The 26,134-nt window shown below is 43.0% G+C and overlaps 1 protein-coding gene across 1 annotated transcript; it reads right to left on the reverse strand.

Moving 5' to 3' along the window:
- Window positions 1-1,528: 1,528 nt before the first annotated feature.
- On the reverse strand, window positions 1,529-26,134 carry PCGF6 (polycomb group ring finger 6). The gene is made up of 11 exons (XM_018553413.1): window positions 25,863-26,134; window positions 24,930-25,029; window positions 23,677-23,773; window positions 19,354-19,413; window positions 18,746-18,762; window positions 18,073-18,108; window positions 16,502-16,610; window positions 14,464-14,491; window positions 12,600-12,698; window positions 8,209-8,295; window positions 1,529-1,691 (listed from the first exon to the last, which is right to left on the reverse strand). Exons 1-11 carry the CDS (start codon window positions 25,974-25,976, stop codon window positions 1,635-1,637), a joined length of 804 nt encoding a protein of 267 aa, XP_018408915.1. The 5' UTR covers window positions 25,977-26,134; the 3' UTR covers window positions 1,529-1,634.

Genomic DNA, 26,134 nt, shown 5'->3' on the forward strand with positions numbered 1-26,134 from the left:
CTCCTCCCTGCACCGCTCGCTCAGCCTCCTGTGACAGCGTGTCAGGAAGGAGAGCGAGTACAAACACTCAGTGATCGCTGAGTGTTTGTATATAATTGAGGAGATGGTATGTTTACTATATCCTCAATTATGAATGGGAAGTGATTTACATCACCTCCTGTTCATTCATAGTTGTGGTTATAGTAAACATACTCTGTTCTCATGTTATGAATGAACAGGAACACTCATAGAGGATTCCTGTTCATTTATAACAGGGGCTGCAGAAAAAGAGATTGAGGACTCTGTGTTCTCAATCTCTTTTTGTATTTTATAAAAAACACATAGGGATACATTTTGAGTGCAGGAGCGTACGGATCAGGTCAGCACAGAAAACGGGCGTCGTGTGAACAGGCACTAAAAGTAAAGTAAAAAATATTTAATACAAAATTAATACAAATATTTAAAAAATTAAAACGTTTATAAAAAAATGTGAAAAAGTTCAAATAAAAAACATTTTCGGTCTGACATTTTTTGTTTAATTTTGGTTTTGCTTCTGAAATTTTCATCTCTGTGCACCCCTAATCTTTACCTAATTTTTTTTACCGAGATGAAACAGGAAGTGAAAGCAATTCCCCTCCCTTCTTGTTGTTAACTGACTTTTTTTTTTTTAAACTTCCTTTGTGCTGCTGCATTTGGTTAAAGTAGCCTGTGCTAGCAGCATGGTAGAGTCAGACCGCTGCTTAACAAAGTGTAGCAGTCCGGGCCTAAAGAGTTCAACCCCCCCCCCCCAACACACATTCCAAGCTGGAGGAAACGTGGAACTACCATAAGGCATTGCAAGACTGACAGCCACAGGCATGAATTCCAGAGGCAGATACATGATGGAATTTGTTGTTTCACCACAGCTGGAAGGCCGACGTAGGCTACTCCTGGTTTGGATGGTAGGTCTGCTGTCATTAAGGAGGTACTCCTGCCATATACATAAGGAAAACAAACACAGATGTTTGTTATTGAACACTATTTTTTGTGTGGAGTTTTCCTTTACACAAGATGGGTTCCTTGTAAACAAAGGACAACAAATTTGAGAAAATGGCTTTATTATAACAGTGTGGAGAGGTGTGAACGTCTCCAACATTGCAGCACTGATCAGTTTTTTGTTAACAAACAAGCCTTATCTCCCAGAAGAAACATTAAAAAATACAATAAAAGACTATATACACAAGTGACATTGATTGCTACATATAAGAAAAATAATATGTGGTCGTAGGAAATGACATTTACATTTAATTGTCCAGTGCTTTGGGTAGATTTTGGTCAATATCCAAGTCCAATATTAAGGCAAATCTCTTTTTTGGAGTATTCATTCATTTTGTATTCAGTAGCGAAAACAATAAAACATTTTATTTGCAGATTTGGTTTCTGGAAAAGTCGGAAAATAAACTGTTCACACTTTTTTATGCTTTCACGCCTTCTGTGGCCAACTACACGTCCTCAGTGTATGCTCAGGCCTGTGATACAGTTCACCCAGCTCATATTTAGCTTGGTTGCATCTTGTAACTGGGTCATCCCGTACAAAATATCCATCTTCCCCGCACCAAGACTGAAGTCATCTTCAAGAGAGGATTGTCCACATCTATAATTTTTCATGAATACCTTCAAGTAAATGCCAATGGAGACAGGACCAGGCCAAAGTGAAGAACAAGCAAACCATCCTGTAGGGATAATGAAGGCATTATGTTGTAGGTCATGGTTTGCATTTAGACTGCAACCAATATGTCTTTAAGAAACTTATCAGGCCTATTTGGTAAAGCAGTTCAAACAAACTGTGCCATGCAAAGCACAGCAAACCATGACCAACACATTTTAGTTAACGATTAGGTGCACTTTGTTTAAGAGAGTCTAGCAGCTTGTCTTCATGCTAAAATCATATTACCACATTGTTTTATATGTAAATTGCAATTATATAGCATTGCATGTTTTATGTAAGCAGACCCTACATGATCATTTGTAAACCCCACCTCCCAGAATGCATTTGTCTCGTCTAATAAAATGTATGGCAAGCAGTACCATGTATTTCTTTAGGCAAACCTTTGTTTCATTCTCCTCTATTGGCTACAGTATAATAGCATTTGTACAATAATAACAATAAAAAAAGAATCTCCAACTTACTCACATGGGAGGAGGGTACTTTAAATTTAATTTGCGTCTTGGTTTGTTAACACCCATGGAAGAGCCATAAGCTCTGTTAAACCTTAGCATCTTTCCTAAAAACTCAGCACAGGTGGTTTCAGAGAAGGTCTATCTAAGATACTCCCCTAAAAAATAATAGGAGGTACCCTGAACCCTTCATAAGATGTTCTCCAAGTATTCCCGGCAACATACTGGGGCTTCCAAACAACACATTTTCTGTGAATGTCCTAGGCTTACACTATTTTGGTAGTGAAAGCTATTATGGTCAAGCTTACAGATGTAAACCCTGGGAAGATCCCAGCAGCTTTCCTCCTCCACTGGACTCCTGATGCAGAAAACATTACAACTCCCTACTGATCAATGCAGCAAAGTTATTTATCCCACTTTGATGGAGAACCACTGCTTTCCCTTTTTAGACCCCATTCACACTAAGCGACATACCTTTTGCAGCGGATCCGCGTGGCTGGGATATCGCGACTTTCGAGGCGATGTTTAAGCGACGGTAGTGCGACCTTCACCGGCGGGGGCTCCATTAAAAAAATAGAAAAATCACGCAAAAAGGGTCCTGTTAGAGCGACATGGAGCTAAGACAGCTCCATTGAATAGCATTGACCGGCGACTTCTCGCACAGCAAAAATGCGCGATATCGCGGCGGAAATCACTTAGTGGGAATGGGGCCTTGGTTTCTGGTGTGCCAACATTACCTCAAAACTCTATGGCTGTTAAGAGCCACACAGAGTAACAATTTTGGATTTACTGGTTTGACATTGTGTGCTGCACTGAAAATCACCGAACCCTATGCAACATATGGCTTACTTACCCTGACTTTATATTCTTCGGACAAGATTGTTCTCTTACGTAACGCAAATCCAGTTTAGATATGTCAAGTGGGTGCAGAGATAGGATAAAGTACTCTCTCTCTAGTAGCTACCATATCTCTCCCTCCCCTCTACTTTCCTTTCCTGTCCCTCTCCTCCCATTACACCACCGCCACTCCTCCTCCCATTACACCACCGCCCCTCCTCGAGATCCCCCCCCCCTTTCCTCCCCAACTTCCTTTCCCCAGAGTACCCCAGTGAGATATCTGGCAAGATACATACATTTGTTAATATGTGTACTTTGTGTTAGAGTAGTAACCCAACAGTTGCATTGTAACTATCACCTGGTAATCCTATATTTGGTTAATTCGGACAAAACATGTTTTTTTTTTTCATGTTCCGCACTGTATTCCGCGCTATAAAACAAAGTGAAACAGTGCAACACTGGTACTACACTAACTGTTATCAAACAGAAGTAGGGTATACATACACTATTATATTTTTTTTCATTCAACCTGCAGGCTGAAAGAAAAAGACAACCGATTCCTGTTCAGTGTGGATGGACGAATCTCCCACTTTGAGCTTTGTATTCTGACAACAGCACTGGCCGCTGTCAAAATACAGCTTTCAGCCGAGGAATTTCCAACATGTCCTTTCAGCAAAAGTTGATCTAATGATCAACATCTGTTGAGGAGATAGGGTCACCAATGGAGTGAATTTCATACGATTCCTTTGGAATCGGCTCCGTGTGTACCCAGCTTAAGAGTAACTAAAACATTTCAGATACATTTTCAGCAGCTTACAAAAGCAGCAAAAGAAAAATGTTCGGATCCTAAACTCATAGCTAGCTCCATACGTGAGATTTCTGGTGTCCCAGAATGCACCAGAATTAGCTCCATAGCTATAGTTTTGTTGGTGTAGCTTAATATTCTGAAAGCATTCTTGGTCATTCCCTACAGCCATGAGTTAGATGATGTAAAATACGGGAATGCTCAGCAACCTCTGCAAGCCGCAGTCTGGCTTTGAATGTAAATCTATCCTTTAATACAGGTCGCCTTGTTGCTGAATTGCCACCATTTCAGTACTTCCTTTAAAACATTTTCACTTGTTCAAGTAATAAACCCATCTATGCTCTTCATTTTGTGCACAAATGCTTCATGACAAATACATAGGTATATTTTAGGACTTTCTTTTGTGGCAGCAGCAATGTAAAAATAGAGTAATTTGTATTGACCTTGGATGTGCCTTGAAGAATAGAATTTACATATTTAAGCTTGCTGATTAGAGACCGACAATGCCAAAGCAGTGAAAGGTTGCAAGCAACATCTTTTTACAATAATTAAACACAGGAAATACGCGTCAGAAAGTTGCCAGAAGAAAAAAATCAAATTGAAAAAACTTGCGATGAAATACAGTAAGTGCATGTCTTACAATTCTAATTAACGAGAATTCCAGTCTGTTTCCTTTGTAAACAGGTAATTCGGAGGGCTTAGGTAAAATGTAGCAGTCAGTCTCTCAGCCTAAAAACAGCCTACTTGAAAAGATAAGAGGTGATCATGGATGGATAATGATTATCTCAAGAAACATTGATATGGGCTGTCGTCAATTCAGGTAGACTGCCAATAGCTCCCTGGAACAAGACCGGTGTCCAAAGCAAATGTATATAAACATATATGTGCAGCCAAAACACTGGTTTAACAATCTAAAAATTTACAAACTTAGTTATTGAAGATGCTCATGGGATGTACTTCCTCAATGTACTAAAACAAATTCACTTACCCCTGTCACACTCCCACAGACACCGCCTTCTGAACAACAAACGCAATGTCTGTACAATGTACCATTACCACTGCTTGCTGGAAGCAATGCATAATGGGATATGTAGTCTTGAGAAATTTAGATGTCATTACATCAAGCAGCAGGAAAAAAAGATGTAAAGCAGGAAGTTGTTGAAAGTGATGGACAGACGGAAGGCAGCACTTAATACAGGGTTATTCACAAAGGGATGAAGAGTTTGGAGAAGGCAGGAGATGTGAGAAATCTAGGACAACATAGCTGAACTGGAACGTGAGCTGAATTGGAGAATATTTCCAAATCAGCTATATTGTCCTAGATTGTTCACTTCTCCTGTCTTCTCCAAACTCTTCACCCATTTGGGAATAACCCTGTTAAACTTGAATTCTACATACAACTAATACAATCGCATTCAGTATTGATTTAGCTTTAATGCTTTCTATTTATTTCTTTTTAAAATTCAATTATGCCGCCATGAATAAGTTCCAAATTTACAGGGAAACAAAAAAATGATATACGATTTGGAAATAAGAATTATATTATATGGATATATAAATCAAACATTTCAAAGCAAGCTAGAACACTTCCATTTGTCGGGGCATCGCAGTACATCAAAACTCTGCATACAATTATGTTAATTTCAGCCACACTTGATATTTTATTGCTGGTAAGGAAACTCAGCAGACAGTGAAAATCTCTTCTGCAAAACAACTTCAATTAGCTGCAGAATGCATTTATGTGAAAGTTATGAGCCAGTGAAGCTCATGTTTTGCACTAAAACTGTCACTTATATATCAAATGACTGCTTACTCTGCAACTCTCAGCAAAAGCTGCTTCGTTTCCAGAGTGAAGAGAGAATGTCAGGAAAGGGGTCCAATTCCTAGTGACCCTCATTCATCACGTCCATTATTCTAATGATTGGCCATAAAATAAAAATTAGAAAGACCTAATAAAAATGTCACGTTTTACGCTACAGTGCTGGAAAACGAGGGGTTAAAGCTGAGGCCAGCACAGTGAAATGAATCCCTATTCCAGCTTTAAGGGTCCTTGGCATCGCTGCCTTTCATGACTGAAGCCTTTTTTTTGTTTTTTGCACCCATGTTATAATCCACATTTTAGGCCTGAAAATTACTTCAAACCCCCACATATATTTTCTGAAAGCCAAGAACATGTAGAATAAAATGGTGGCAGTTGCAAATTTTTATGTTACACGATATTAGTGCAACTTATCAAACCCAAAAATGTAGTGAAAAATGCACTTAAGTTAAATTTAGTGCCCCAAAACACAATAAGAATACCAATTTTTTAAATGAAATATAAAAGATGAGGTTACAACGAGTAAATAGATAACCCAACATGCCCAGATTAAAAATTGTGTTCGTCTGTGAAACGGCGTAAAAAAATTCAGTACCCCAAAAAGTCCATGGACGCTTTAAAAGCCCCTAGAGGTCATCAGTTTTAAAATACGCATACGTATTGGCCCAAGAATTATTGCTCTCACTCTGGCGTCCACGGCGGTACCCAACATGTAAATCGCGGTCGTTGTTTTCATATGTAGGCGCACCCAACGCGTGTTTATGTTATGACGCGCGTGCTCAAGGGGGCGGGGGACTATCATTCCTTTTTTACATTTATTTTGTACTATTTTAAAAAAAACTTATTTTTATTTTACTTTAATTGCTATCACATAGGGGGGCTTACAAGCCCCCCATGTGATAGCAGATGGTGATGACAGGTACTCTAAGGTTATGCTGGGGGTCCAAAAGACCCCTAGTGTCACCTTTACACGCCAAATAAGCTATATTAAGCTTCAGGAGCCGAGCACTGACAGCTATAGGACCGAAAGTGATGCAATTTGTGTCGCTCCTGGTCCCATAGTACGGGGAGGAAATCGGTGAACGGACGTGGCTGAATAGTGGAGCCAAGGGAGGAAACAACTTCCTGTGTTCAGTGTATAGAAGGCAAGTTGCTCCAGCGGCACCCAGAAGGACAGCATTGACAGTGTGTTGCACAGACTACTACACCCCCAGCGGCCCTCCAGTGTATGGGACCCTCTACATGAATGGGGCTGCAGTGTGCATGCCCACCAAGAAGAGGTGGGGATGTTTTTGCTGGAAATGCTGTGCAGTGTCGGACAGAGCTGCATAGCGATTATCGCTGGAACAGGTATGAAGGCAAGTATTTAACTCCAGGAATTATCTATTTTCTTTCTACCTTACATTGGGCCAGCTTGGTTACATGTAATTATCAATGTATTATACTGGAGGGCTGCTGGGGGTGTAGTAGTCTGTGCTACACACTGTCAATGCTGTCCACTTCTGGGTGCCGCTGGAGAAACTTGCCGTCTATACACTGAACACAGGAAGTTGTTCCCTCCCATAGCTCTACCATTTAACAAACTTTTTTTTTACATTCTCTTATTGGACAAGAAGGAGGAGGAGCAGATGACATCACGACCACCACCGTGTCTAACTGAACAAAAATACAAGACGTTTGCTGAATGGAGGTGGTATGGGAGAGAGCGAACAGATGGCAAGTTGCTCCAGCAGCCCCCCGAAAAAGTATAGCACTGAGTGTGTAGCACAAACTACTACAGTGTAATTCAGCCTCACCAGTGGCCCTCCGGATGCGATACATGAATACATGTAACCAAGCTGGCCCAATAAGTTTAAATAGATAATTCCTGGAGCTTTAATATTTAATGTGCTTATATTTTGCCTTCCCTTGCATCTCTTTCCCCCTCAACATGCTAATGAAATCAAATAAATAAAGCCCGTTTTCACGTTATACCTTATTTTGGACCCAGTGACACCTTAATTAGATCCCTTTGCTTCTCTATGATATGCAAGAAGATCATGGCTAGTTGGAGGGGCCAGCAGGGTGCTGTACATTGTTTCCTGAAAACAGGTGATGCTGGGCCTTCATGATTAATAAGAGATTAAATCAAAAGGCATGAAAATGGCAGACCAGGGACAGTAAAGATGATAAAGAGGAGGAAGAAATGGCTAGATAACATTTGATGTCCCCCAGCCAGTAAATGAGGCTTGCCACAGCTCCTAATGCACACTGCAAGAAGCTCACAGTGTGCATTGAGATCATGGTAAACTAGTTCAGTACTGGAGAGGAGCCGGTACAACTGTGCAAGACTGAAGGCAAGACTGGAGTTCAGCTTTAACACAGCCGATACATGGCAGGGCACTGGGGAATTCCTGGGGGTTGTGTTTTGAGTGGATCTCCCGCTTAAAAATGGTAGGTAGAGAAGGCAAGTAGTTTATGTATGTTTCAGCCCTGTGTGTGTAGACATAGTATATACATACAGAACACGCCATCAGAGGTGTAAACTGCAGGAACAATCCTAACATAGCTTCCTGTCCGCTTGCTATATCCAAATCCTATTTAATCATTATGTGCAAAAATGAGAGGATACCTGAATAGAACTTTTCCCAATGGCAGTAAGTATTTCCCTCAGCGTCTGATAGTGTTCCAGCATATGGTCTCCACATACAATATCCACCTAATATAAGAAAAAAAACAAACACATGCTTTATCAAGGCTCATAAAACGTTGTTTAAAAGACCTCCTGAACTAGGTAACAGTTGGCACAAATAGTGCAATTGTGCCAAAGCGTTGCATCCTGGGAAGGTTAAGCCTTTTTTGTAAAGCCTTTTCCAAAATGTTCACAAAAAAAAAAAAGAACAGTAATGGGGTCACTACTGCCTCTAAAAGCACTGCTATTTGAAATGTCGTACAGCAATGATATAACTTGCAGTCAACATTTATCATTTGCTAAAAAATGTACAAGTGAGAGTAAATATAAAGCCAAATTCTACTTTTATATTTTTAGTTTTGCATAGACTAATAGAGGTTACATCGTTCTTAAAACCCCTGCGTTTGTGTCTCATTTGGTAGATTTCTCTTCACCTCCTGTCCTGGAGACACAGCAGGAAGCGAGAGGAAAAAAAGTGTCCAATGTGAGAGAAAGTCCCTCAAATGGTTGTCACCGGAACAGATTGATTCCCACCTCTTTCTGTCTGGAGGACAATAGTCATAGAGGCAAGGAGGGTAAACCTCCATAGTGGAGACACAGATAGTACTGCACACTTCACAGAGGATTCAAAACTTCCCTTACTGTATCAAAAACAAAGCAACCCTTACTACTTGAAAAAAAAAAATTGCCTCCGTGAAAAAGTTACATTTTTATCTGGCCATCTGCCATTGCTGCTGATCTTTGCTGTTTTGAAGAGCCAAGTACGGAAATGTCGGTTTCCCTGTTGCAAATTTTCCTTCATATTCTGTCTGATAACCACTGAACAATCACTTTCTCAAACAATCATCCCCGCGCAGTTACCTCCTCATGTATCACTGGCCCCTCCCTTTTCGATTGTAAGCCCTCAGGGGCAGGGCCCTCCTTGCCATCTTGTCTTGAATTGTATTGTGACTGTAATGTCTTCCTTATATTGTAAAGCGCTGTGCCAACTATTGGCGCTATATAAATCCTGTATAGTAATAAATGTTTCCAGAACAGTGATGGGAAATCTCTCTAACAGAGTCCTGGATAGCAGTATAACCTGACAGTGCTAACCTTCCCCATTCTATCCCAAAAAAGAAAAGTTTTAGTATAGATACACTTGGAAGGATCTTAAGCATCTGACCCACTTCCAGGAGATTGATGCTTGGTCCTTCACTGCATGTTGTGGTTCCCTCTGCCTGCCCCATGTCACTACTGTGTCTGGTGGCGACATGGAGGTTGGGAAATTGCAGAGAAAAGCCCCCAACAAACGTTGAATGCCTAGGATTCTTCAGCAAATATTGCTCTTCAAAACAGAAGATCGGCAGTGTGGGCAGCCGGACAGGTAAGTAGCAGGACACTTCTTCACAAGGAGGTATTTTTTTTCTAATGTTCTTTAAAATAGTGATACAGTTAATATAAAATAAAAAACGGGTTTTACTACCATGCAGTTAACACTACCTGATGACTATTTTCATATATTACTAGCAGGAGAACCTCCATCAACTTCATGCTCCACTTTTGGGTTAAAAAGCAGAGAAGGCATTCTAAGGCTACATTCAAACCCCGTGCTTTAGTCTAGCGTGCTGTATCACTGGGACAGTTGGCAGCAAAGGGGTAGATGGTAGCTAATGTAAACCACATCTAAAAAGACCCCCCACTGCATCCACAACAAATGAAAACCAACACAGCTGCAAATCTGCAACAACCGTTGTAGAGGGAAAAAAAATATTTATAAAAATATTTATATCGTGTCACTGGCCGTAAGTCAAGTATTTAGCTTTGTCACAGGTTTCTTTAAAATCTTATATCTGATAAGATTTAAAGGAAACCTGTGACAACGCTAAATATTTAGGAAACAAGGGACAAGACAGAGCGCCTCCATAGTGTAAAAGTGTCATTTATTTGTACAACACGCAAATAAAAATGTACTTACAGGAAAGTCGGTGGTTAAAAGCATACAAATGGTGATGAAGTATAAAATCTCTAGCAGCCCCCTTCATCAGAACCTGATGAAGGGGGCATGCCCCTGAAACGCATAGACCTTTAGAACTCAAGGGGGTAGAGGATGCTGATGAAGGGGGCATGCCCCTGAAACGCGTAGACCTTTAGAACTCAAGGGGGTAGAGGATGCTGATGTGCTGTACTCCTTCAGACTTCCGCTGCTAGAGTTTTTATACTTCATCACCATTTGTATGCTTTTAACCACCGACTTTCCTGTAAGTACATTTTTATTTGCGTGTTGTACAAATAAATTACACTTTTACACTATGGAGGTGCTCTGTCTTGTCCCTTGTTTCCTAGATCGATGGTCTTTTTGACCAGTGAGAGCTGCCTTTTGAGTGTTTAAGCCAACTTCACAACCAGCCCATCTTGCAACCAGAGGCGCCGGTATTGGTTTTTTCGATGCTAAATATTTGACTTACGGCCAGTGACACAATAGTTCCAGCATTCCAGGCCATGAAAGCCAACATTAATTTGCAACGCGCGACACAAAACTGACCTGGAACACGATAACAGGCAAAGAGCCAGAGAATAGCAACTTACATACTTCGCTCCATGCAAGGCTTCTGAGGCAGATATCTAGTTTAATGACTGGTCCCTCATAAATCACTCAAGGAGATAGTGGAATCACAAAGAACTTTTAGATCACTGTAGACCTGCAGCTAACGATTATTTTCAAAATCGATTAGTTAGCCGATTATTAAGTTCGATTAATCGGATAAAAAATAAAATAAATTTTAAAAAAATGGCTCCAGTGATGGGACTACTAGTTTGTATTGAGATTGCAGTCCATCACAGGAGCAAGCTTGGAGAGGTAGAAGTAAAAAAGAAAAAAAAAGTGTGGTGTACAATATAGTGAACTGAAAAGTGTAAAGTTATACAGCAATGAATGCAGAATGGCACCGGCTTTAGAGGACTCCAAAACCCAGCAATAGTACATTATACAGCACAATGCAGAATACCACCAGCTATAGAGGAATACATCAAATCCCAGCAATAGTACATAATTTGTTACCCTAAAATTGTAATGAAAAAAAAGGATCCTACGCACTTTCCTCTATCAGAACAATTTGAGATCTTGTGGCAGAAGACAAATGCAGTGTGATACATGTATAGTGCGGCCATTGTATTTAATTCTCACACAGTGATGACATTTGGAATTGGAAAATGGAACATAAAGTAGATCTACTAAGACTCAACAGCTACATGAAAATAATGGCATGTGCACGTTAGCTACAGAGAAGGCTCATTTTGGACCGGTTTTACAGATATAATATTGAATTCAGCTTGATAGTTATCTGCTTGGATATTTTTAAAGCAGGATGGAGGATTTGACCATTCAAATATATTCAGCTCGTTTCTCCAACAAGGTAACATGGTTATCGCTCACCAGATTTGGCTATTAAAGTGGAAGATTTGACCACCTAAGGCCCCGTTCACATTGAGCGATTTATCGCGCGGTAATTCCCGCGATATCGCGGCTATTTATCGCGCGATATCGCTCTTCAATGCATCTCAATGGGGCAAAGGGTCCTGCTGTCGCGGGTCGTGTGTCGCTACAGCAGGACCCTTTTTGGAACGGATTTTGCCGCAATTCTCGCTTGCTCAATGCAAGCATTTGCGCAATATGGTGCAAAATGCAAATCGCGCGATTTGCGAACTGCTCAATGTGAACGGGGCCTTATTGTAGAAATGTCACCAGCACACCAGTTTTTTTAGGATAGCAAAAGCTTCATTTATTGAAGTTCTTTGTCATCTGAACAAGCGCTTTCAGGACCACACAGGGTCCCTTCATCAGGGTTTAGTAATGAGGTCAATGCTAAAGCAGATGAAGGGACCCTGTGTGGTCCTGAAAGCGCTTGTCCATATGACAAAGAACTTCAATAAATGAAGCTTTTGCTATCCTAAAAGGACTGGTGTGCTGGTGACATTTGTATCATTTGCTGATACTTGCGGCGCCATCCGCAGTCACTGCGAGCATCCCCCTCAACAAGGGACTTTCAGTAAGGAGTGCAACAAGTATAAGTATTTAAGATCTGACCATCTGTCACTAAGAAGTAGTCACGGGCAACCTGATCTGCAGATGTGTAGGGAATTTTAACAGAGACCTAAATGGATTCAGGAAAGAAATAGCTAATTGAACAAAGCCCCTAAACATTTGCAGACAGTACAGTTGTGCAATACAACATATCATACAATATTCTGCACACGCAATAACTACATATAAACAATCAGATTGTGTGAATCATTGACTTTTAAAAACAAAACAATATCCACATTGAGTTCTCCAAGAGTCTATTACTTACTCGACACATTGCAGTGAGTTCCATTTTCCTTCTTAAGAATTTCTCCACATGTCCAATGGTTGCTTCTCCAGACACACGAACAAACTTTTTCTCCAGGGGCTAAAATATTGGACAGACAATGGGGTTGACTTATTAAAGAATCTGCTACCGTCAAAGCTGCAGGGACACACGTGTGATGCAATGGCCTGTGTCTGTTTCACCAGAAGTGTTGGATGCTGAAGCGGTTACCAGCGTATCTAGCTCAAAAGGGAGCAAAGATTCCATTCACCGAAGACAGTACTGGTAATTCAAGTACATGTATTTTAAAGAGGAACTGTCCTTAGGATACATGTATCCCAACTACAGTGTCCCTTTAAAAGGAGATATGCCATGGCATGAATACACGGGATTACTGCCAACTCCCTCAAAACACTAGTTGTCTGGCTGAAATGCTGCTCCAGCGGCTTTAATCCTTTTTGAGTCACTTACCCAGGAAGGTAGGCAGCAAATAAAATCTTACATACGTTAAGACTCCTGATAACGGCCTCAAAAAATGATTGAAGCCAGAAAAATCAGCATGACTGCCAAAAACAGCCTCTGTATTTCTCAAACAAAAGATTTCCTTTTAAACTTTAAAATGTAGAGGGGGAAGCGGAGTTCATGAAGAGTTCACTTACTACACCATCTGTAAGCTACATGTTTGATATCTTGCATAAAACAGACCCTCAAAAGGCACAGCATGTCACATTTAATGACACAGTGTCACCAATTATGAACAGGACAACTGTATTCCTCCCGCGCTGTTTTTTCAGACATTTCAGGACTCGGATATGAATAATGAAAGAGATATTAAACATGCATGAACCTATTCCAAGCACAGCAGTGGCGACGGAGAAAGAACACCAATAAGGGCAGTGAGAGAGCACTTTCCAACAGGCGTTACATTTCTCTTTTTCAACACTTTTCTATTGGGCTAAAGAGGAGACGACTTCATGAGACTGCAGATAAAAAAGCAGAACCTCACTGTGCAGGCGTCTTATGTAAGAAACAGGCCCACCCCTCGTCTACGCTGTTTGTACGAAAGACATTGATCAAAGTGATGCCATCTTGGATTCTTTATAGTTTAACAGCTCGGTAACCTGCATCACCCTTTAGGCCCGGGGGAAACCTACGCGATGCGGGATGGCGCAGTCCTGCACAATGCAGGCCGCGATTGCCACACAGCCCCTTGATTTCAATGGGGTGACATCTGCACGGTAATCGCAGAAAAAAGGTACATGTACCTTTCTTTGCGATACGCGACGCACGGCTGTTTTATGGCAGGCGAAATCGCGCCGCGAAACTGCGTGAGCCGCCTGGCATGCCATTAGAAAATAGTGGCACCCACAGCGCGTTTGGTGCACACCTAGGCGACTCCTGACCGCGCGGCAATCCGTGCGGAATTGTGCACGATGGCCACGCAGTGAGGTGTGACCTAGGTGTGCACCGGCCCTTACAAGAACTGGAGTCTTAAAGTGCACCTGTCAGCTATTTAAAAGTCAGGTCTAAGAGCAGACACACAAAAGCAGATCACAAAAAGTGTGAAGATGAAGCCTCAGTCTCCAGCATTTGGCCCATCAAATAATTTTTATTCGCCATTAAATCCAGTGAGGGACACAGGAACGTTTGGATTATATTGCCACCTAGAGGAGAATTGGACACTGTCAAACAACATGTAGGCCAGCCCAGGGGAATTGTAGTTTCACCACAGCTGGAGGGCAAAATTTGACTACCCCTGGTATAGACAATATGAGATAAGAAACTCGTTAGCATCCAACCACACACAGGCAGTAAACAAACACCAGACTGCCCACCAGTTGCCTTAATGGACATTATGCATAATTACCTTAAAGCTTCCAGTGCCCTCCTGAGCCCTACAAATAAATAAAAATCCTTAAATTTACCCAAATTAAAAAAGAGCATGTAATGCATACAATACATCCTGTAAAGCATGCATGTTATAAACTCTATTGATGTGTTTTTTTTTATTGTCTAAATATAATAACGTGCCTTTTCATTATCATCCTAATGCACTTTCAGAACCATTACACAGTAATAAATAATGCAGGAGCGGGTGGGATATGTGGACACGAAACACTTCAAGCTCCACTATTGTCTGGTGAATTGAAGCTTTCACTTCCAAAGGCAGAAACAGGGTAGGATGTCAAAAGATGCATATCAAGGCAATGCAATTACATCCCTGGGAGTTCTTAATGTCAACCTCAATACATCAGGGTAACTGAATCCATACTGATTGATGTAGTCACTCAATCTGACACGTGGAAGTGTGTGTGTATTTTACAAATCATGTACATGACTGTTTATGCCACAATATATAATAATTCTATTTGTAAAAAATATAGGATGATGTGGTTTCCCTGAGGTGTTGCTTTTGTATGGTACCCATGGATCCCTATGGTTGCCCAGTCCCTTGCATTATCGTACCAGACGCTTATTAGTTAACGCACCTCTATTTTATGCATATGTTGTAAGTGAAGGAAATACACTTACAGGCAAAAACTAAAATAGCCTTTCCAGAGGTTACATTGTATTCAATGAAGTGGAACCCACCCTAACCATGGCTACAAAAGGGGTTTACTTTGCCATCTAGTGGATGTGACGGAAACAACATCTTTATTACCAGTATACTATTCATTTGCAGCCAACACAACGACAAAGTTGATCACATTGTTTAAATTGCTTTAAACCCTTTCGCTGCCAAGGACGTACGTCGTACGGAGCTACAAAAGTGCTTCCAGCTGGCCAGCTCAGTACGTCGTACGGACCTGGCATTTACAGTTCTACTATAAGCTGATGGTCGCTTTAGCGACCATCAGCTTATAGTAGAACTGTTCAGCAGACTGTCCCCTTTAAAATTACTTTTTTCATATTGAAGCCTATTATTTATAAACAACTCTTGGTTTCAGTCTTCTTGCCAACCAGCTTGGGTACGAATTTCACATGAGCAGGGGGATCAAACGCAGGCCGCATCAGCATTATGGTTGTCCTCAAAGGGCCGGTTGTATCTGTTAAGCTGGTCATACACCTATAGATTATCTGCAGATTTTCTATGGTCGGATGGAAAAAGTGCAACAGATTCCTCCATCTACGCTTAACTGTGTGTTTGGGGGAACCTCCCACTGTGGTCCCTACCCACAGATATTCCTTTTATTTACATTTACACAGCAACTGACTTTATGCCGGTCGGTTGTTCAGCATTGCACAGTTCCTGCAGCATGAAAACATGAGTTGATTACCTGATAACTCTGTTTCCAGGAATCTTCCAGGACAGCCATCGAGATATAGGCTCCGCCTGCCTGCATATTCAGTAGAAAGGACTGTGCGTCTGAGTTTTTCTTTTATGAATAACTGTGAAAAAGGGGAAGTTTGTAAAACAAGAAGTGCACATTGGTAAGCTTGAGGCTGACTCTATGAAAGACCTATATTAAAGTGATGTTTGTGGGCACAGATGCACGTTAAGTGTCAAGCTGTTATCACAGCCAATTGCTAGAGGATGGGACTGGTCAAGTATGTGGCGCTCACATTTTGCATTGATGCAAAGGAGGAGATGCTGGGCATAGTGGTCTCAAAATTGGAGCCATGGATGTCCCCTGTGAGCACTACTCGGCTCGACAAAAGTCGATTTCAAATTTGACTGAGCCAGGTGGAAAATATTGGCCAAACAGTGTGTGCCTGCATTCAGAGGCAGTCCCTGTCCATGTATTCTGGCAGCAAGCACTGGAGATTCTTCCATTCACACTGTTTAGCGTAGATGGAATTGATTGAATTTCTCTTGTTTACCCCGCATGCTGAACAAGAGAAATTCCTCCATAAGTAATGTTAATACAATTATTCTCTTAATTTTGAGTAGGATATTTACTAACCCCATGAACTCCAGAAGCAGGGATACATCCAACTCTGGAGGGATACGAAAGACGGGTCCCAACAGTTTCCTAGGCCTTCCTCGACCGGTGAGGTTTGGTTGTGGGACCGCTATGTAAAAAAAGAACCAAAAACAAAGAGTTACTGCGTCAGCATTTGTGAACTATGGGAGAAAAAGAAGTAGTTACTAGATATCACTACACAAATTCTTTAATGTGTTTTCCCAGTTAACCAGGATCGGAGAAAACCCAGAGATTGCTTGACCACAATTTGCGCATTCAATAGTAAAATAAACTCATCATGAACATCGACATCTCAAACTGAGCATATGAAAATAAATGCATAAGCACAGGTTACCTGCAGAGAATCACAGGTCAGTGATCAGCAGATCCTAAAAGGTACAAGCAGCTGAAGTTATATGCAAAAATCCAATTTCCTGGATACCTAAAGCCTCTTTGCATCTACATGCTGAACATGAAGGCCAGCAAAGCATTTCTTCGGGTGGGATTTCCTGATGCAGACAACAGTGGACCATGTCTTTTTAAAGTGTATTGAAAGTCCATGTGACAACACAGGAGCACAGTTGGGAGACAGGGACTGAGTGCTGTCAGACAAAAAACAGGAAGTGCCTAAACAAGGACCTTAAAGCGGACCTTTACCCAGATCTTCAAAATAACAACAAAGGCACCTATAGAAATGTTTAGTAATGACAATCTACAAACAGATGTTTCTAGATAATTGCCGGCTTTTTATTCTTTGGATACCTTATTTTTCTTCTCTTCCCCATTCTTCTCAGTGGCCATTTGTGATAGGGGAAGATGAATCTATCTCCCTTTACTTCCTGGAACTCTGGCACATGTGACCACACCACAAAATGCTTTTTCCCGAGATCTCAGATGAGATGAGATGAGATTTCTCAGCAATGCTCTGCCGATGTAATCTTCCCAGGATGCAATGCTTGGGCTTGATGACATAATTTGTGCCAAAGTGGACCAGGAAGTGGAAAAAAAGATTGCAAGTAAAAATAGCTTCTCTTTTCAGTATGTTCAGTTAAGATTTGAAAATGAAAGAGAGAAGCTGATTGGTTGCCATGTACAGCTGCTCCAGTTTTGATAAATTCCCCTCAAAATATGTTTGTTTAGCTAATGTAGGATGATTTAATATCAGCATGCAGAGCTGTATGCTGATGTGATTTTGAGTCAAAGGGGGTAAAGGTCCACTTTAATGGCATGATCAGCAGGTATTAGTGGCTGGGTTTACATATACTTTAATATGATTTGTGGCCTTACCAACCAATTAGAGGGCTCAAGGGCAGGGACATACTAAACTTTTAAAGGACAAGTGGACAATTTCCTATAACTTCAGCTTCCTTCATCTATGCAGCTATTGATCATTTTCACTGATGGTTACCTATACTTTTCTTTTGGCACATGCTGAAGTTGAATTGCACAAGTCTTCTTGAATATTGTCCAGCAATCACCAAAGGAACGTCATGCTGTGATTTTACATCAGGGGTACAAAAGAGGAGTAAAACGTTACACTGCTACCCACAGCAGTAAAAACTTCAACTTACTTGGCTTTGGGATTTCAAGGCCTCTTTCACAGAACACTCACCTCTCCGCCAGCTTCAGGGAGTCCCATCGGTGATCTGGTGACGTCACGGACATCGACGTCACCGGACTCCTCCCCCCTTCCCCAAGTGGCTCCGTCGGCTAAAGAAGGGGAGGAGTCCCGTGACGTTGATGTCCGTGAAGTCACCGGACTCCTCCCCCCTTCGTTAGCCAACGGAGCCACTTGGGCCGGTGAGTTTGCCCAAGAGACTTTCTGCATGAGCGCCAGCCAAGGCATTGGCCTATACACATACAGCACAGCAATGAAGTAATAAAATTAACTATGATCACACTAATCCAGCACGTTATTAATCTCACGTGCCCCACTCAATATGGCCGCTGCTTAACGTGCTGGATTAGTGTGATCCTAGTTCATTCTATTACTTCATTGCTGTGCTGTATGTGTATAGGCCAATGTAGTTGGATCTGTAAGTGTGTTATAATTAATCGAAATTTAATCAATTAAAACTTTTTTCGCTTAATTGAACACGAAAAATTTTAATCATTACCAGCCCTAATATATATATATATATATATAGCTAACCATCAATCCCATTAAAGAAAAATCCCACTAAATCCACTTTTAGGTGTTCATTTGCTGAATTAACACAACCAGGGCTGAAAGAGGCTGCCCACAACAATGGTACTGCCTTCTGATCCTAGTGCTCCCTCCACAAAAGGGGGAGGGCAACTAATTTTGCGAATAAGGATTGAGGGCATCTATGCTGATCAATAGTTCGGCAGCCTATGATCATTAGATCTGATATCACAGGAACCCTTCTCCCAGTCAGGATAGACTGAGTGCTGAAAGCAGAAGGCACTGCATGAGGCAAGCAGATGGAGCAATGGCAGCACATGAAGCTCTGGCCGTGGTAAATTGGAAAGCTTCACTAAAGCTGGACCTAAAAATTATAATGACAAGACATCAACATTGAAAACTTTTATAAGACTTTAGAGCTCCCCTAATTAAAATGTAAAGTTTACGGTAGTATAGAAAACGATGTCATTGGCACACAAGTATGGAGACCTCATGCAATGCTCCCAAGTAGCTGGCTATCACAGAACTGGTTTGTTATATTCACACAAAGGATGGACAGACAAACTCCAGACTATACAGCATATTTCACTGAGGGGTGTTCTGACATTCTTTACGATGTTCTTAGATACTTTGGTCCATTTTCTCAATGTGCAGAAAGTACCTGCATACATTAGCAGCTGATATAGACTTCGTATAGTAAAATCACTTACGTTCTTCCAAATTAATGACTAATTTGTAGACGATGTCTTGTAATTGTCTATCCAATCTGGAAGAAGAGAAACATATGAAATCCTAGTAATTAAACCACAAGATTGTGTATCACAGGTCACCGGAACATTATAAAGGAATAACGCAGACACAAGGCTAACAAGGGTACGGTAAGAAATCAAACTGCACCCTAACCTGTAGAAATAAACGATGTAAAAAGGGTATCTATGGTCATATGTATTTCTGTATTGAATTTCCATAAGTTCCCCCCACTCCTAAAAACCATACCGATCTAGAAAGTTTGTAAACTTACTTATTGAAGATGCCCATAGGATGCACTCCCTCAAAGTACTGACACAATTCCACTCAGGCCTTGTGACAGCACTCACACAGAGCCGCCTGCCTTCTGAACTACAAGTCAACGACTGAACTTCCCACAATGGAACATAGCACACTTTGTTCCCAAAGAACTAGGATTCTTCAAAAATGAATAACAGCTGACATTCATTACAGCAAGTAAACAGCTTTGTACATCTTTTGCACAGTATCCTTTCAAATTAGGACACACTTACCCTACAATTGTGCAATTACAACTGATCTTCAGTCCTCAGCTCTGTGTGTATCTTTGGCCTTTTCATGGCCACTGATGATGCAACTCCTAAGCACCTGTGCAGGGGTTACAACTAGGGATGCACCGATACCGTTTTTCTGGTATTGAGTACGGGGTACTGATATTCTTTTTTCTCTGTATTAGCCGATATTGAATACCAATACCAGAAGTCCCATTAAGGAAGCATTCTGATTAGCCGGGAAGCCGTCTCCATGCTTCTTTGTTCACCAGGTGACGAGCAAGCATGGCGGCGGCTTTTTGGCCAATTATGGAGCCGGCTTTCTGGGCTGTAGAGGGAGCTGAGCCAGGACACGCTGGGGCTCGGAGCCAAAGGGACGGCCAAGTCCCCCAAGCAGCTGTCCTTCATGTCCTACCCGACTCCGGAGGTGAGTGAGCGGGGGGCAGCCTGACCTAGTGCCATCGCACTCCTTCCTGTGTCATAGTGCTGCTGTGCCCACAGACATGTCAGCCTGCTCCATTCGTACTGTGTCAGTCTGCCCGTGTGGTCACCAAGTAACGAGGGAACATGGAGCAAGCTTCCCGGCCAATCAGGAAGCCAGGGGGCATGTAATGACTCACCGCCCGGCTTCCTGATACAGGAAGTTACGGTATTGGGATAAGTATAAGCAGTAGTCGCCCAAATACTCGGTATCGGTGCCGATACTAGTGTTGGTATGGGTGCATCCCTAGTTACAACCTCCCTGGCATCCGGCCCATTTGCGGAATCTTAGAGATGCTGTGAATGGGCTGAGTGAGTATACCGTGTGGGGAATGCACCGTACTGTGCACACAGAACATTAAAAGAAAATAATTCTATTCTCTTCTGAATTTTTTGGTCAGAAAAGACTTTGCATGTCACATCTGCCAAAAACCCTGACCTCCCTGCGATTTCTCATTTTTTAAACTTTACTGTGGCTTTAAAGACTATCTTTGGCCAAAACCCCCAGATACCCCCACACTGCAAGTGTTAAATGCTCATTTTTGTCAAGGTGCTAAAAAAAATAACAATTCATTATTATACTCACCCGAACTACTGAGTCGCCGCCCTGCTTGTTCAGTCTATAAAACCTGTCTCCTCCTACACTGCACCATTGGAATGTTCCTCAGCTTCCTCAGTACATTGTGTATAGAAGGTGAGGATTTACAGGACCTCAGACTGCAGCAGTGGAGAGACTGGAAGGACCGGTCTAAGAACAAGCCGGCTACAAAGATCATGCGAGTAGAACTTTTTTTCCCCCAGCACAGTTAACCCTTGCAGTGCAGGGGTAGCCCCACTGCAAGGCTTAATAACGTTTTTGCCCAGAATTCTTCTTCAATGTGTGCGCTTCCAAACATGTATTAGAGAGAACAAGCACTTACCTAGCAAAAGGGTGATTCTGTTCAGCCAGGTTAGTGGTTCTCACGCGCACATGCACACACGCAGTGTAAACAGACCGGTATCAGAGGGCGCTGTGTGGAATCCTAAACAGCAAACAGAGGCCTCACCTGCCTGGATACGCAGTGTGGCAGGTGTGTGTGAATGACAAGATTAACCACTTGCCGTCCGCCCGTTGTAAAAAAACGGACGGACGGCACTGCAGTATTGGCGGGTTGCCGTCGCCAGACAGCATTTTTTTTCTGCTCGCGAGCGCCCCCTAGCGGGCACGCACGGGCAGAAAAGACCCGACCAATGCAAACACCCGTTACCGGGTGTTTCACATATAGATGATCAGCGGCTCCATAGCCCGCCGATCGTCTATATGTGCTCGTTTTTTCTGCATGATCTCTGCTTCATCAGCTTCTTTTGGGGTCCACAGGTGACATTAGGGGTCCTAGGGACCACTAATGTCTCCATAAAGGAGGACCTGTCAGTGTGCCTTTGCTATTATATAGGGGGGTTGTTATCCCCCTATATAATAGCAATAACAATAAGTGCAAAAAAAATAAATATAAATAAAAAATAAATAAAGGTAACATATAAAAAAAGTGAAAAAACCCCCCCAAAATGTTTAACTCCCCCACCCCCACGTTTACGCGCCTATAAACGTAAATACGCGTCCGGTGCCCCAGCGCGCAAAAATTACAATTGCGCTACACATGTTACATATCGCCGCGAACGTCGCAGTGAGAGCAATCATTTTAGGGCCATCAATCACTGATAACACTAAACTGATGAGCGGTAACAGCTTTTAAAGCGTCGCCTAGGGCCAATTTTGGGTATTATCGTTTTTTGAGGTTTCGCGCGCGCACGCAATTTTAAGGCTTGACATGTTTAGTGTCTTTTTACCCGACGTGACCCCATCTTTTATATTTTACCAAAAAATTGGGTAATAATAAATGTTTTATCATTTAATATAGGGGGAACTGTTTTTTTTTTTTTAATTTGGGTAATTTTATTATACTATATTTTTAATATAGTAAAAAATAAAACCCCCAGTGGTGAATAAATACCACCAAAAGAAAGCTCAGTGGTGAATAAATACCACCAAAAGAAAGCTCTATCTGTCCCCAAAAAAGGGTATAAAATTCATTTCAGTACAGCGCTGCATGACGGAATAAATGTCAGTCAAAGTACCGCAGCGCTGAATACTGAAAAATGGCCTGGATGGGAAGGGGGTTTAACACCGCGGATGTCAACTGGTTAAAGGAGAACTATGAGGTGATTGATTTCCACTCACCTCATAGTTCGAGCCGACCTGTGACAATGAGACTGTCACAGGTCGGCTCAGTAGATCGGGAAGTGAGCGAACACCTACCGGCGTTCGCTCACTTCTCGATCCTGTCCCAGCAGAGAGCCATGACTGTCACTCATCATGACTCCCTGCAGGAATCCCCCCTCTCCCCTGTCTGATCCTCCAGCGCTGACTGGCGGAACGGATGAGGGAGGGGGCGGGTACAGCTGGCTCTGCCTCTAGATAGGCAGAGCCAGTTGTCAATCACGCAGATGGGTGGATCTCGACAGTAATGTCGGGATCCGTCCCGGCTGCGGCGGTCTCAGTATACAGTGAGCGATCCAGTGGGGCCGGAAGGTACTGTGGCTGGTGTAAACTAACCCTTAGACCACATTCACACACACCGCGAGCAATATTGTATATTGCGTATATGCGCGCACTATTTGCATTCCCAGAATGCATCATTCCCGATAGAAATTTCAATGAACTGTACGCACGTACATACGCGTAAGCATGCGCGTAAAATATGCTGCCCGGACGCATCTTGGTTCCATTCTGTTTTTGCGCATGTTTACGCTACACAAATATATGGCTCCATACGCGGCTATGTGTATGGAGCCATTTATTTACATATGTTGCATATGGTACAATAGGCACGTGCGCGTGGTGTATGTGTGAATGAGGCCTTACTGTTACAATAAAAACCAGAAAGAGCAGAAAGTAAAATAGGCTTGTAAGGAAAATGAAGAAAAAAACCTCAACCTAACCACTGAACCATCACCGGCTCAAACAATTCATCCCCACACAGCTCCCTCCTCATGTATCACTGGCCCCTCCCTTTTAGATTGTAAGCCCTCAGGGGCAGGGCCCTCCTTACCATCTTGTCTTGAATTGTATTGTGATTGTAATGTCTTCCTTATATTGTAAAGCACTGGGCAAACTGTTGGCGCTATATCAATCCTGTATAATAATTATAATAATGATAATAAAACAACCACCAGCAAGGAATGATTTGACAACAGGTTGTCTGTATAATAAACATTGGAACGCTGCAGCTTACCTGATATTATACAGCGGCTGGGTTTGATGGACCACAACGTTACACTTCGGACATCTGTTGCTGTAGTAGAAATGCTTCACTATGCAGCTTTTGCAAACTGGAAAATAAAAATACATAGTCAGTGTACACTGTTCTCACCAGGGGAGTCCCCAAGCGTGGTGCCACCCCTCCGGTTCGTCATCATGTATGCGCCTTACGTCACGCGCGCTCACCTGCCGGCAGCCATCTAGGTGATGGACGCCGGCAAAGAGAGGTGGGGATGTTCACCCAGCGGGATAAGGTATGCTGCCGGTTCCCCTCCTCTCTCGTGTAACTGAGGAGGGCTCGGTCCATGACCAAGTGCCCGACTTTTCAGAGGACATTTGGTGTCACTCCCTCCAATGGTGTCACCCGCTGCGGGCCACGCCCCCCTTGTGACACCACTGGTTCTCACCGATGTGCAAGACAATAAAGAAAAGTGGTTAGTTATGTCAACCAGATTTTTAGGTTATTTCGAATGCTGATGAAATCCCTCACAATGGATGCGGCTCCTTGATGTTTAAAAAACTGTTAGTTTCCTGCAGAATCAGCCTGTTTGAATCATTTCCCTTGTGGGGTCCTATGGAGCCCCCCCTTGTTTGTGCTATAGTAAGCTGTGTGTTTCAACAAACACAGCAAGGCAAGCCATTCCCCTGCTCCTCCTTCCTTCTCCCTTTCCCAAGCTAGTAGATGGACAGCTACTGCAGGCTGCTCTGTCCCTTGTACTAGACAGGAAGTTCAAGGAAGCCAAGCTGAGAGAGTTGGAGCTGTTTGGAAACATGATGACTAAGGGCTTAGACCAAAATTGCCGGGCAATTGTATATGCGTTTGATCTGGATTCATTAATCGGAAAAAAACATCTAAATCACAGGCTCGGGGTATGGAGGGGACCTGGCTGTACTTCTGAACAGCAGCACAGAAAAGTCAGGTCAACAACCTGGCTGTGCTTTCTGGCAGAGCTGTGTAAAGCTCAGCATTGGATGGACAGAAATAATATTCCTCTGCAGGTAAAACAGCTCCCACATCGGTATTTGTGCTGCTGACAGACATGACAGGAGGCTGATAAACACAGATCCAATCTCATCATGCCCCTGTGCAGAATGTAAAAGAAATGGCTACAATAAAACATAACTGGACATTATAACCGCCTTGAAGGCCGGCGCATTGGTCATTGATTGGTCCGTGTCTGGCCTGTGAACTGCCCAGGTGTGATTGTGGATGTCTTGTGCACTCACATGTATGGAGACATTCTGTGATGGTTGTGGCATCGATGAAGTAACCTTTGCAGATGGAGCAGAGGATGCAAGGATTCACGGCAGCGAGGTTCACCAAGTACTGAAAGACAAAGACACAAGTAGTGATGATGATGAAGAAGAAGATGGCAGACGGGTTTGTTGTGCTTGCTGACAGCTGTGAAAACTGAGCAACAGCAGAACTTTTATCTGGAAATGTTTCCAGTATTTGTTTCATCAAAAGCTCTACACTCCATGTGATCAGAGCAGACCCTAATAACCACAGCAAACTTCATGTGATCAGACCAGTGAGTAAGCACCCTCCATGCAATGTGACCAGAGCAGTGAGTAAGCACTCTCCATGCAATGTGACCAGAGCAGTGAGTAAGCACTCTCCATGCAATGTGACCAGAGCAGTGAGTGAGCATCCACCCTCCATGTGACCAGAGCAGTGAGTAAGCACTCTCCATGCAATGTGACCAGAGCAGTGAGTGAGCATCCACCCTCCATGTGACCAGAGCAGTGAGTAAGCACCGCCCATGTGACCAGAGCAGCGAGTAAGCACCGCCCATGTGACCAGAGCAGCGAGTAAGCACCGCCCATGTGACCAGAGCAGCGAGTAAGCACCGCCCATGTGACCAGAACCCGAGCAGCGAGTAAGCCGCCCCCATGTGACCAGAGCAGCGAGTAAGCACCCTCCATGTGACCAGAGCAGCGAGTAAGCACCCTCCATGTGACCAAAGCAGCGAGTGAGCACCCTCCATGTGACCAAAGCAGCGAGTGAGCACCCTCCATGTGACCAAAGCAGCGAGTGAGCACCGCCCATGTGACCAAAGCAGTGAGTGAGCACCGACCATGTGACCAAAGCAGTGAGTGAGCACCCTCCAAGTGATCAGAGCCGCCTGTAGAGCCCATACAGGTGTCCGGGCGCCTCACCTCACTCCCCGTAATATACCGCTCTCCTCTTCTCTCCGCACACAGCGGACCCGGGGCTGTCACCGGCTCTTCCTCCTCCTCACACTTCACCGAGTTACCGAACTCCACTTCCATCCCGCCGCCGGCCACCGACACAGACACACGACGCGGGACTTTCCTATCGGCACAGTAATGCGCATGCGCCGCCCCGAGCAGGCCGGGAAGTGCAGTTCACTCAGCTCCCGATCAGCGGGCGAGTCCGGGCTGTGCGGGGCCGCGAGGACTGGGGGTCC

The sequence above is a fragment of the Nanorana parkeri genome, unplaced genomic scaffold (genome assembly GCF_000935625.1).
Source record: "Nanorana parkeri isolate BGI_ZX_2015 unplaced genomic scaffold, ASM93562v1 scaffold119, whole genome shotgun sequence".
NCBI lineage: Eukaryota > Metazoa > Chordata > Amphibia > Anura > Dicroglossidae > Nanorana > Nanorana parkeri.

Coding starts and splice junctions, on each gene's coding strand:
- PCGF6 (XM_018553413.1), bottom strand. CDS start 25,976: ATGGAAGTGGAGTTCGGTAACTCGGTGAAGTGTGAGGAGGAGGAAGAG. Junction 12,699..14,463: donor AGGGCACTGGAAGCTTTAAG/GTAATTATGCAT, acceptor CCAATATTTTAG/CCCCTGGAGAAAAAGTTTGT. Junction 1,692..8,208: donor TTGGGAAAAGTTCTATTCAG/GTATCCTCTCAT, acceptor TTATCCCTACAG/GATGGTTTGCTTGTTCTTCA.